The 13,725-nt window shown below is 47.1% G+C and overlaps 1 protein-coding gene across 8 annotated transcripts in view; it reads right to left on the reverse strand.

The window, feature by feature from the left end:
* Window positions 1-13,461, reverse strand: part of WDR19 (WD repeat domain 19) — a 126,322-nt gene extending 112,861 nt beyond the window's left edge. For all 8 annotated transcript variants that reach the window (XR_004645816.1, XM_034771250.1, XM_034771252.1 and 5 more), the window contains exons 1-2: window positions 13,374-13,461; window positions 1,164-1,255 (exon numbers count right to left, since the gene is read on the reverse strand). Coding sequence is in view for 7 of the 8 variants with exons in the window: in XM_034771250.1 (XP_034627141.1) it covers window positions 1,164-1,255; window positions 13,374-13,379 (98 nt within the window). In the remaining variant the exon portion in view is untranslated. The remainder of the gene's footprint in view (window positions 1-1,163; window positions 1,256-13,373) is intronic.
* Between the last annotated feature and the right edge of the window lie 264 nt (window positions 13,462-13,725).

Here is a 13,725-nt window from a genome sequence, read left to right on the forward strand (position 1 = left end):
AAGGCTCACTATGCTACCACAGGACTTGTGACACTTGATTCCTGCTGGTGCAAGCTGTGGAGAAGGCTGCGGTCTTGGATGGGCAGAGCAGAGACCCCGAGCTAGTACTGCAAGGATGATGTACTGGGGGGAGCTCTGTCCCTGGGCAGGAGCCATTCGGCAGTGGGGTGGCCTCAGGCAAGGGGCTTGTCCTGTTCCTCATAGCTCTGCAGGGGAGTCTCTGCTCTGCCAGGACTGCAACCTTCCCCGCACCTTGCACCTGCAGGAATCAAACGTCACAGGCCCTGCAGGGAATCCTCTGTGGCCATGACAGAGGAGCTGCACTCACTCACCCACCCACCCGAAACATAGGAGCTGTCCCTGGGATGGAATTGTTCAGCAGCAGGGTGGTGTCCAGGGGCTCATCCTTCTTCTTGGAGTCCTTGCTCCACCGGCTGAGGATGACAGCCTCTCTGGCATCTTTTACATAGGTGTCTTGGATCCCTCAGCTGTGCAGGGTGCCCCTGCAGCCATGTTGCCAGTCCTGGGAACCCCTTGGAGCCCCACTATTAGTGCTACCCTAATGCTAACCCTACCCTAATGCTAACCCAACCCTCCCCCTTAATTTCCAAGGATTGTAAAAATTAAAATTGTTAAAAATCAAACAAAAATCTTAAAACTAAAAATACATATTAGTTGCCTAAATTACAAAAAAAAAATAAAAAATTGAATTCTGCCAAATCTACTTATACTAGTTTGACCTACTTCAAAAACCTTAACAAACAAAGAAATTAAAACTATAAAAGTGCTGTTGGTCAATGGTTAACCCTATCATTGCCTGGTTGGTCACTAATTAACCCTGTCATTGCCCTTGAAAGAATAGGACCATAGGTGCTGAACTGAAGTCAGATCTACTGTGGTAATCACAGTGAATTACAGAAAGAATTGCAGCCAAACTCCCTGGTCTAGAGGTGGAGAGTTGCAGGACTCTATGGTGACAGCTGAGAAGCCTGAGACCTAAGTGGGGTGCCCTCAAGAAGGCCAAAAAGGGGTCAGAGATGCAAGTTACCTGAGGAACTGTGACATATACTGTGATAGTGAATATACAACATTAACAAAATGGTGAAAATAACTCAATTACCTCTACATACATATTAATAATATTAAAATTCTTCTTATCTTACCCTGTCACAGCAAGGAAGTTTCCTAAAGTTTTCTGCCAGATGAACTGCACAGGGGAACCAAGCAAAGCCTTTTCTAATAGAGTAAATACTCGCTGAGGGAAGAAAGAGGGGAATTACTAACTTAAAAATGGTAAGCATTGGAGAATATTAAACCTGCCTAGTACATATTAGTAAATATAACTAATATTCAGTACAAATAAAGTAAAAGATAGGCTTTAGGACAGACAATGCATAAAAGGGACAGAATTCTGTGGCAGGCCTTTTGTTATACATGGGAAAGTGAATTTTCATTACAGACACTTCAGATCTTGTGTTGAAAAAGTTCAACATTGAAAACCTAAGACGAAAATAGTACAAATATACTTTAACTTGTATTAGCAATTTTTTTAAATTTTAAGTTAGAGAATTCAGACTTTTGCAAAGATAGCACTTTTGATTGTTGCTACTTAGGTAAGAAAAGTAAAAGTACAAAACGAAACCAAGTAACTGAACTGTAAAATAAAATTAGCTTTTCTTTTCACACCTTGCATGTGTTAAAATCTGAAGATTATTTATAAACCCACACAACTTTATTCTTTAGCAATATTGATAGTGTTGCCAACTCTTGTGATTCTACCACAAGTCTCACAATATTTGGTAATTTTCTTAAATTCATAGTTGCTAGTCTTAAGAGACTGCATAAGCAGCTCAGCTTTCATTTAAAAAAAAAGTACGTTTCTAGTACAGTGGATAAAAATCTAAAATTTTCTCAAAAAAAATCAATAAATGGGCTTTTCTTATTTAAATTGGATGTTTTATTTAAACTGGATTTTTAATTTTGTTTAAATTAGAAAAATTATAAGTTTTTCTTTTTATACATAAAACCCTGTTTATAATGAAATCTTAATTTAATAAAAAATATATTAAAGGCTAAAATAATTGTAATCTCTTAAAACATTTAAATAAAAATAACTATACTGAATCAATGAAGTTGTGAAAAACTCTGAGTTAAAGGCTCCTTTATGTAGAAAAGCAGTGGCTTTTTAATGCGTCTCCTGCAGCTCTTTGCAGCACGATATTAAAACACTGTGTGATTTAATTATTAACCAATCTAAGTTACTAAAAAATCAGGATGTTTTTACCATGTTAGTAACCAAGTGAAGTTGATAAAATACTTGGTCAATCATTTTGCTGTGAGAATAATATATATTAAATGAAAGAATGAATTCACAGTACTGTGGCTCTTTTGGGTAATGTTGATTACTAATTTGACTCCTGAATCACTGAGGTCTCAGTATCACTGATATAAAGACAGAATTTGGGGAAAGCATCTAACTTTTGATGTCAAGTTTTATAAATATGGCACTATAGGTCAGCCTAAGTAATACAGGAGACAGGTGACTAGGAACATACACTCCAGTCACTTTCACTTAGGCATATTTGAAAATTTTCCCAGGCTGACCTGAAACAATCAGTTTAAATCGATGAGTACAGTTAATCCCTCTATTTAATAAATCACTTGTAAATATAAAACGTGTTGATGAAAAGTTTATGTATCCAAAACATTTAATTTAAATGTGGTTTTGTTTAATGAAAATAAATTTATATGCTGCTTTGTATGTTTAAGTTCGTTACCATCCTAATGCAGCTTGACAAAAATCATGAGCAAAAAGTTAATTATCTAGTAAATAAACAATATATCTTTAATCATTTTCTAACATACTAAAAAATGTACAATTAAGAATCTGAAAGTACAATTTAGAGAATTTTTTCACTATTATAGTGTACCCTCCCGGGTAGCAAACAGATGTACCAAATTTACTTTAAGGCTCTATTTAGTTGTAAATCAATGTGTTTTAATGGTTATATCAATCAATGAAAATGTACCTTTATTTAGAAAATAATTGAAGTACAAATGGAAAAGTTATTTAAAATCAATGATTTAAATTGAGGCTTTCCGCTTAAATCACCTTGGTTTGTAGCCCTCGTGTTTGGAAGAGAAAAAAAAAAAAGCTATGAAACTTGAAACTATGAAGCACCTTACAGGCTTAGAAATCAAAAGGCAAAGAAAAACAACCCAAAATTTATCATTTTAGAAGATCTCAGCTTTAAACACTTGAGGCTGGCAACACTATGTGTGGCCTGTGGAAGTTTCCCATTTGAAGTTCATTCTTTCAAAAAAAAAAAAAAAAAAAATGGACAGGTTTGACTTCCTTTGTGACCTTGGGCAAGTCACTGAGGCCCTGTCTACACTGGCAAGTTTCTGTGCAGTAAAGCAGCTTTCTGGGTTGTAACTCCCGAGGTGTACACACTGTGAAGCCACTTAATGCACAGAAACTGCGCAGTGGTAACGCTCTAAAAAAAACAGAACACCCCAACAAGAGGTGTAGAGCTTTCTGCGCCAGGGCTATGGCGCTGCAGTGCAAGTGTAGACACCGTGGCGATTACAGTGCTGCGATTGGCCTCCGGGAGGTGTCCTACAATGCCTGTTCTCACCTTTTGTGGTCACTAGTTTGAACTCTACTGCCTTGCCCTCAGGTGACCAACTGTCATCCCCCTCCCGTACATTCCTTTGCAATTTTGAAATCCCCTTCCTGTTTGCTCGGTGATGCGTGCAGTGGCCTCAGAGCATCTTTCCAGGTGGCCATGCCTGCTCCACGCACCAGGCAATCCCCTGCTTAGAGCAATGCTGAGCTGCTGGACCTCATCAGCATTTGGGGAGAGGAGGCTGTGCAGTCCCAGCTGTACTCCAGCCGTAGGAATTATGATACCTACGGGCAGATTTAACAATGCATGACAGAAAGGGGCCATGACCGGGATACATTCCAGTGTAGGGTAAAACTGAAGGAACTGCGGAACGCCTACAACAAGGCGCGAGAGGCAAACCGCCGCACCAGTGCTGCGCCCACAAGCTGCCAGTTCTACGAAGAGCTGGACATGATACTCAGTGGCGACCCCACCTCCACTGCGAAGGCCCCTATGGATACTTCGTTGGCTCGCGTGCCAGTCAAGAGTAGACCGAGCCAGGAGAAGGAAAACTTGGATGAAGAAGAGGATAGGGACCCAGAGGTAGAGGATGACTTGGAGGCCAGAGATGCATGAGGTCAGGAGCTCTTTTCTACCCCAGAGGAGCCTAGCCAGTCACAGCAGTCGGATCTTGGTGAAGCGCATACAGGAGAGGAGGCCCCTGGTAAGTGGATCTGATTTTGGGAATTGCTGAAGCAGAGAGAACGCAGGGTTGGAGAAAGCAGTTCCATACCACATGCCTTGTCTGAGTGGCGGAACAGGCTGTTGATAGACTCCCTCACTTCATGGGGATCTCCCTCAGAGATCTCCAGGAAACTCTTGTGGAGATACTGGGCAATCCGCTGCTGCAGGTTCCTCGGCAGAGCTGCTTTGTTTCTTGCCCCATTAACGGTAACTTTTCCGCGCCACTTTACCATCGGGGGGGAGGAGGGAGCAGGGAGGGACCATTGCTGCACACAGGCAAGCTGCATAGGGGCCAGGGCAGAAATCTGATAGCTTTCTTTGATAGGATAACGAGCCTTGTGGATAAGGGTGAAGCGGTGGATGTGGTATACCTAGACTTTAGTAAGGCATTTGATACGGTCTCGCATGATATTCTTATCGATAAACTAGGCAAATACAATTTAGATGGGGCTACTATAAGGTGGGTGCATAACTGGCTGGATAACCGTACTCAGAGAGTTGTTATTAATGGTTCCCAATCCTGCTGGAAAGGCGTAACGAGTGGGGTACCGCAGGGGTCTGTTTTGGGACCGGCTCTGTTCAATATCTTCATCAACGACTTAGATATTGGCATAGAAAGTACGCTTATTAAGTTTGCGGATGATACCAAACTGGGAGGGATTGCAACTACTTTGGAGGACAGGGTCATAATTCAAAATGATCTGGACAAATTGGAGAAATGGTCTGAGTTAAACAGGATGAAGTTTAACAAAGACAAATGCAAAGTGCTCCACTTAGGAAGGAAAAATCAATTTCACACATACAGAATGGGAAAAGACTGTCTAGGAAGGAGTACGGCAGAAAGGGATCTAGGGGTTATAGTGGACCACAAGCTAAATATGAGTCAACAGTGTGATGCTGTTGCAAAAAAAGCAAACATGATTCTGGGATGCATTAACAGGTGTGTTGTGAGCAAGACACGAGAAGTCATTCTTCCGCTCTACTCTGCTCTGGTTAGGCCTCAGCTGGAGTATTGTGTCCAGTTCTGGGCGCCGCATTTTAAAAAAGATGTGGAGAAATTGGAAAGGGTCCAAAGAAGAGCAACAAGAATGATTAAAGGTCTTGAGAACATGACCTATGAAGGAAGGCTGAAAGAACTGGGTTTGTTTAGTTTGGAAAAGAGAAGACTGAGAGGGGACATGATAGCAGTTTTCAGGTATCTAAAAGGGTGTCATGAGGAGGAGGGAGAGAACTTATTCACCTTAGCCTCTAAGGATAGAACCAGAAACAATGGGTTTAAACTGCAGCAAGGGAGGTCTAGGTTGGACGTTAGGAAAAAGTTCCTAACTGTCAGGGTGGTTAAACACTGGAACAAATTGCCTAGGGAGGTTGTGGAATCTCCGTCTCTGGAGATATTTAAGAGTAGGTTAGATAAATGTCTATCAAGGATGGTCTAGACAGTATTTGGTCCTGCCATGCGGGCAGGGGACTGGACTCGATGACTTCTCGAGGTCCCTTCCAGTTCTATAATCTATGAATCTATAAGCCGCAGGCTTGGAGAAGATCCTCTTTTGATTCCCTGCTCACCCTCAGCAACAAGATACCTTCCTGTGAAAAGTGTGAGGAAAGGAATGATTATCAGGCCCCCCCTACAGTGCTGGCTCTACCCAAGAGCCACGTGCCCAGTGTACAGCAGGGTCCAGGAAGAGTGATTTATCCTGTCCCTACAGCTACTCACCATTTTGGGAATCTTGTAGTTCATGTGTGCTTGCCTGGGGTCAGCCAGTTAGCGACAGGTGTGAGAGTACTAGCTGTGTTTTAAAGCACGGAGTCAGTGCTGTCTGTGTTGCAAACAATACTGCTTCTGTAAAATGTTGCATTTAAACTTCACAGAGATGATCCTGGGAACCCAGCCTACCTCTTTGTTATCAGCGGCAGAAAGGTTGCACAGAATTAGAAGGCAGCCCCGAAGAACTAAAGGAGGACTTTCTCCAAGAGGTTATGATGCACTCCGCTGCCGAGAAACAGGAATTGAAGGAGTGGTGGGACACCGAGAAGAGGGACCAAAAGGAGAATGCGGCACACCAGAAAGAAGCCACAGAGTAGCTCTTAAATGTTATGGCGTGCCAAGTGGATACGCTCCAGGTGATACTAGCTCCTCAAACTGAGCAGCTCGGCGCCCGCCCTCCCCTGCAGCTGCTGTCGCAAAACTCTTTCCCATGGCGCCGCCCCCCACCCCCACACACACACACACACTCTTATCAACCTCCTGGCTCCACACTCTGCAGCATTCCACTCCTCCCTCCCTCACAGTCCAGCACTGTGGACTCCCCCTACCCACTGCACTCAACACCCATTCCTCTGCAGTTTGGCCCTGCTGAAGTACAGCACCAGCTGCATTGTACTCCAAAGGAGAAGGCTGGGTATGATCCCTTACTTACACAAAGCTGTAGCCGTCCTGGGACACCCCCTCCTCTTGAGACCTTCTCTTCCCCCCTCCCCCTCCCTGCTGATGAATTTTTTCGTTTCACTCTCTCCTCTGGTTGTTGTCTTTTAATAAAAGAATTGTGTTTGTTTGAGAGCAATTTTTATTCTATTAAGTCAGGGGTGGCCAAACTGTGGCTCCGGAGCCACATGCGGCTCTTCAGAAGATAATATGCAGCTCCTGCTAGGAGCTGACTCTGGGGAAAAATGGTGGGTGCTCAGCACCCACTGGCAGCCCTATCAGCCCCTCCTCCTTCCCCCAGCGGCTCCCCCAATCAGCGCCTCCTCCTCTCTCCCCGGTGTCTCCCGCCCGCCGCAATCAGCTGTTTTGTGGCGTTGAGGAGGCTCAGGGCGGGAGGGGGAAGGTGGGAGGAGAGAGAGTGCACAGCCTCACCCCTCCCTCTGCACTTTAAAACTGAAAACTTTGACAAAACAAACAGATGTAGAAGCCGTTTTTCCACCAGATTTGCCAACTGATCGCCGACTGTAACATTAGCTTCCTATTACGTGGCCTGGCACATAGCGCATGCAAAAAAGCCCTTCCTACTCTGAAGGAAGCTTATAAAAACGTGCTTCTCTGATGTGATTTCAATCCTGTCACCAGAGAACGAGAATCCACAAAAGAAAATTTCTGGCCTGCAGCTTTCATACCACACAAAAGAATGCAGAATCTCCGACCTGAACAGTGACATCAAATCGCAACTGTACTCGCAACTTCAACAGTGTGAGTATTTGAGCATCGCTTTGGATGAGTCATGCGTTGTGCAGGATAATCCTCAATTATCGGTATTTTTGTCCACACTGTGTCTGATGACTGAGTTGTAAGGGAAGAACTCGATATTGTGTCACTAAAGGACAGAACGCGTGGACGAGATCTAAAGGAAGTGTTGATGTTGGTAGTTGTGAAAAGCCACATCCTTTTACAGAAGCTCACTGCCATTGCAATGCACGGGGCTCCGTCCATGTGGGAATCTGTGAATGGATTAGCAGGGCTTTGTAAATCTGATGAGAGCTTTCCCGAATTTTGGACATTTCACTGTATTATTCATCGGGAGCAACTGGTGTCTAAAAATCTCAAATTTGACTACGTCATGAAACCTGTCTTGCACATTGTGAAATTCAGTCTCTCAAATGTACTCAATCACAGACAATTTCAAAATGTAATTGAAGAACTGGATGAAGACGACTTCCCTGATGTTTTGCCATTTCACTGCACAGTTTGATGGCTCTCACGAAGTAACGTTATTTCCCATTTTTTCAAGTTCCTGGAACCAGTAAAATTATTTATGGAGGAGAAGCACAGAATACACCCGAGCTTAAAGATCCTGGATGGGTTCTAGACTTGGCATTTCTTGCAGACATGTTGTTGCATTTGGATAAACTAAATGTGGACTTACAAGGAAAATTCCAGTTGCTGTCTGATCTAGTGCAAGGGGTATTTGTGTTCATGAACAAACAGCGGTTGTTTCCCAGATAAATGCTTGAGGGAGAGCTGACACACTTTCCCTCAATGTCACAACTTTGAGCCAGGTCAAAAGAAGATGCAGCAGAACCCCTAAAACAGAGCACAACTAGGTATGCAAGCATGATTAAAGATCTTAAGCACAGTTTTGAGGAAAGATTCCAAGATTTGCAGCAGAAAAGACCTCAGATCAAATTTCTGATTGATCCTTTTAGTGCTGAAGTTGATTGTCTGAAGCTACCTTTAGTTACTGACGAAGCAACATCCCAGATGGAAATAATAGAACTTTTGGAAGATGACAGACTGAAATCTGTTCAGAAGACAAAAAGGACTCTTACATTCTGGAAATCTGTACCAAAGGATAAATACCCCAACATCAGAGGTGCAGCCCTAAAATGAATCTCGATGTTTGCCTCGACCTATCTTTGTGAGTCTGTTTTCTCGACACTTAAATATGTGAAATCCAAGCACTGATCCATTTTGACAGAGAGCCACTTAAGAGAACTGCTGTGTGTGAGCACAGCAGAACACAAACCAAACTTCAAAGAAATTGTTGAAAGCAAAGATTGCCTGAAGTCTCACTAAGTAAAAGATTAAGTTGTTATTGTTATAATAAACATATATATATATATATATATATATATATATATATATATATATACACATATATATACACACACACACGATCAACTTATATAATGATTATGTGTGTGTGTGTGTGTATAATCACACACACACATACACATACGTATGTGTCAGTATATGTGTACGTATATAATCAGTACATATTACTGTGGCTCTTTGGCAACCTATATTGGTAAATTCTGGCTTCTTCTCAGGCTCAGGTTGGCCATCCCTGTATTAAGTGAAAGCAAAAAGAGCACTGCAAAGCAACATACAATTATGTTAAGGCCCCTTCTTGCATCATGTGCACCAATCACCTCCTAGCATTACAAATACTGCAATCTCGAGTATAGCAACAAATATTAGTGGCTTTCAACTTCAAATTGCTGCCTCAAGGCATCCCTGATCCTTATGGCCCTGCGCTGTGCCCCTCTAATAGCCCTGGTCTCTGGCCACTCAAACTCAACTTCCAGGCGCTGAGCCTCTGTGGTCCAGCACTGGGTGAAGCTTTCACCCTTCACAAATATTATGGAGCATACAGCACACGGCTATAAGCATAGAAATATTGTTATCGGCCATGTCCAGCTTCCCATACAGGCATTGCCAACGGACTTTTAAATGGCCAAATGCACACTCAACAGTCATTCTGCACTTGCTCAGCCTGTTGTTGAACCACTCCTTGCTGCTGTCAAGTTGCCCCATGTATGGCTTCATAAGCTACTGCATTAAGCGGTAGGCAGGGTCTCCAAGGATCACAATGGGCATTTCGACTTCAACTACGGCGATCTTCTGGTCCGTGAAGAAAGTCCCTGCTTGCAGCTTCTTGAACAGGCCAGTGTTGCGAAAGATGCGTGTGTCATGGACCTTTCTGGACCAGCCTGCGTTAATGTCTGTGAAATGTCCATAGTGATCCACAAGCGCCTGGAGAACCATTGAGAAATACCCCTTCCGATTAATGTACTCTGTGGCTAGATGGTCGGGTGCCAGAATTGGAATGTGTGTGCCACCTATCGTCCCTCTGCAGTTAGGGAAGCCCATTTGTGCAAAGCCATCCACAATGTCACACACGTTGCCCAGAGTCACGATCTTTTGGAGCAGGATGCGATTAATGGCCCTGCACATTTCCATCAACATGACTCCAACGGTCGACTTTCCCACTCCCAACTGGTTAGCAACCGATCAGTAGCAGTCTGGAGTAGCCAGCTTCCACATTGCAATCGCCACGCACTTCTCCAGTGACAGGGCAGCTCTCATTCTCATGTCCTTGTGTCGCTGGACTGGGGCGAGCTCATCACACAGTCCCATGAATGTGGCTTTCCTCATGCAAAAGTTCTGCAGCCATTGCTTGTCATCCCCAACATGCATCATGATGTGATCCCATTACTCAGTGCTTGTTTCCCAAGCCCAAAAGTGGCATTCCACTGTGATCAGCACCTCCGTGACTGCCACAAGTAATCTCGTGTCGTAGCTACTACGCGTGGCGAGATCAATGTCGCACTCCTCTTGCCTTTGTAGTTTAAGGAATAACTCCACTGTCACTCGTGACATGTTGTCAGAGCGAGCAGCATACTGGTCAGCAGTTCGGGATCCATTCCTGCAGCCCGAAAGAGGCAGGGCGCGCAATACACAAACCGTTGAAAGATGGCAACAAATGCGGACAGACGCACAGGGACTGATAGGATGCGAAGCAATGCATCATGGAGCATTGAGACTGGACCCAGGATGCCCCACGACCTCCTCCACCTTCCTACAAGTCTTAGGGGCAAAAGAGAAAGAGGTGCTCTGTGGGATAGCTGCCCAGAGTGCACCACTCTGAATAGCACTGCAAATGCCGCAAGTGTGAACACACTTTTGCGCAGGCAGCTGTCAGTGTGAACACCGGTTTTACTTTTGTGCTTCTGACCAACACTGTAACTGCTGGCGCTGTAACTTTGCAAGTGTAGACATGCCCTAACCTCTCTGTGCCTCAATTTTCCATCTGTAAAATGAAGATAACAGTATAACCTACTTCACGGGGCTATTGAGAGAATAAATACACTAGAGATTGTGAGGTGCTCAGATATTCTAGTGATGGAGACCAAGTATCTAAAGTATCTAGATAAGACAGACCAGACTTGTTTTAAGATAACCAATAAGTAAAGTTGCGTGTCTCTCATAAAGTTTCAGGGAAGTCACAGATTCCATGACTTTCCATGACTTCTGCAGTGGCCGGTGCAGCTGGCTCTGGGGTTGCCTGAGCAGATCAGGCAACCCCAGAGCCAGCTTCACCGGCCGCTGCTGGGGCAGTTTGGGTGTGGGAGGGGCCTCAGGGCTGGGGGCAGCGCTTACCTTGGGGGGGAGGGGGCGCTCCCTGGAAGCGGCTGGCATATCACTGCAGCTCCTAGATGGAGGAACCAGGTGGCTCCACGCACTGCCCGCGCCCACAGATGACTCCCCTGGAGCTCCCACTGGCTGTGGTTCCCAGCCAATGGAAGCTACAGAGTTGGAACTCGTAGCAGAGGCAGCATGCAGAGCCCCGTGGCATTCCCTGCACTTCGGAGCTGCAGGGACATGCTGGTCAGAGCCAGATAGGGAGCCTGCCAGCCCTGCCAACCCTTTCCCCCCCCGAGAGCACCCGCGGCCCCTTCGGGCCACTCCCCTCCCCAAGATTTAGTCAGGGGTTACAAGTCACGGACAGGTCACAGGCCATGAAATTTTATTTACAGCCCGTGATCTGTCCATGACTTTTACTAAAAATACCCGACACTAAAACATAGCTTTACCAATAAGGTTATGCAATCTATACACTACATTTGAATTCTAGTTTAAAAAAATTAAAAACAAGCTCTACAGCACAGCTGATGTTTATATATCATATATTCTGCTGCTAGAACAAACACTGACATGGAAGGTTAATTAAATAAGCCACATTTTAAAAAACTAGTAAGGGAAAAATATTAGTGGGGTTGTGGGCAAATTCCAGGCCTTTGTGATCTTTCAGCCCTCGGTCATGCGAGCAGCCAACTTTAAATCAACCAATACACAATCTAGAATATATACAGGAGATTTGGCATCCCCTATTTGCCCTTTCTCAACACAGCAACACGCAAACCTTCACTGAAATTGAGTCAGCAAATTAGTCTGTGGAATTCATTGCCACAGGATGTCACTGGGTCCCAGCACTTAGCAGGACTGGGCATTTATTTGGCTACTGAGAGCATCCAGTTATATTGGATAAGACTAAAACCAACCATGATAGGTGTGCGCACGGGGTGTACCCAGGCAAATGGCCCCACCCTCCTGGTGCGGCAAGCCGCAGGGTCCGTGCTCCAGGGCCGGAGCACCCGGCCGAACGCAGCAAGCCGCTGGCCCCTCCCCCGTTGCCCAGAGGAGCCATCCCTCCCCTGGAGCCATGCCGCCGCGCGCACAGCGCTTTGGGGGGCGGGGCTGCCCGCTCCTGCAGGGCAGCGTGTCTGGCTCTGCACAGAGCAAAACATGCTGCTTGGAGCCTCATGGTAAGGGGTCTGAGGCCAGGGGGGTTGGATAAGGGGTGGGAGGTCTCTGGAGGGGGCAGTCAGGGAGCAGGGGGGTTGGATGGAGCATGGGAGTCCTGGGGTCTGTCAGGGGGCAGATAGGGGTCAGGGCAGTCAGGGAGCAAGGAGGGTCCTCGGGGGGGCAGTTAGGGCGGGGGGTTTCTGGAGGTGGTGGTCAGGGGACAAGGAGCTGGGGGGGGGGGGGGGGGGGGGGGGGGGGTGGGGGGGGCAGTCAGGGGGCAGGAAGTAGGAGGGAGTGGATGGGGGCTAGGGCGGGGCACCCTGGGTGCACACCCTAATGAAACGCGCTGTGCACGCCTATGACAACCATAAAACCCTCCCCCCAGGTTTGGAAGTGATAAATACCCTCATGCTACAGGGCAGAGGCTAGACCTATACAGTTGAGGTTCAGGAAGAAGATCCCCCGCCTTTGGGCAGGTTATTCCCTCGCTGCCCACTTCAGGGTTTCTTGCAGCTTCCTCTGCAGCGCCTCTTCCTGGGGGAGACGCACGGGGCCGAGGCCGAAACGCCCCTCTTGCGCTCGCAGGCCGTTCCCCAACGTCCCACATAGCAGAGCGGGCCGCCATTCCCTGCTGCCCCCGGCAGGAGCGAGCCCCCATCAGCCCCCTTTGCCGCTCACCCCGCCCAGCTACTCTCCCTCCCCCGCTGCCCTCCAGCAGCCCCCGCCCCTCGGGTCACCGCTGCCCTCCAGGACAGGGCTCGTCAGCGTGTCCACGAGGTCACCCCGCTCCCACGTCTGGCCCGGGTCACCCCGCTCTGCCTCCCACGCGCTGCAGCCCCCCCAAGGGTAGGCGTCCAAGCGCTGCAGGCCCCGGGCCGGGCTGTCTAATCCCCAGGCCCCTCAGCCTCCACAACTGCCTATTGCCCCCGCGCCAGAGAAGCGCAGGCAGCTGGAGGGGGCCCGATCCCCGCCCCAATAACGGCATTTTTGAACTTTACCTTCATCTTCTCGCTCGGGGCTCCCGAGTCAATATTTCATGTACGCATGCGCCGCCACTCCCGCTAACAGCGTCCCTGTCACCCAGGAGAGCGGGGGGGGGGGGGGGGGGGCAAGGGAAGAGCCTCTGGCGCCACGACCAACCATAGCGAGGAGGCGGGGCTCAGCCCGAATCCGATCTGAGCGCGGCAGCTGCCAGCGGCTTCCGAGCCCGCCCCGCCCACAAAGTGAGCGAACCGCTGGGGGGCGGGGGGAGGTGGCGAGCCGAGGGAACGGCAGGACTTAGGTCGGAGCCCCCGGCTGTGCCCTCCTGCACAGATGCCAGCGCTTGTCACGCTAGCAAGGAGACTGCAG

The sequence above is a fragment of the Trachemys scripta genome, chromosome 5 (assembly GCF_013100865.1).
Source record: "Trachemys scripta elegans isolate TJP31775 chromosome 5, CAS_Tse_1.0, whole genome shotgun sequence".
NCBI lineage: Eukaryota > Metazoa > Chordata > Testudines > Emydidae > Trachemys > Trachemys scripta.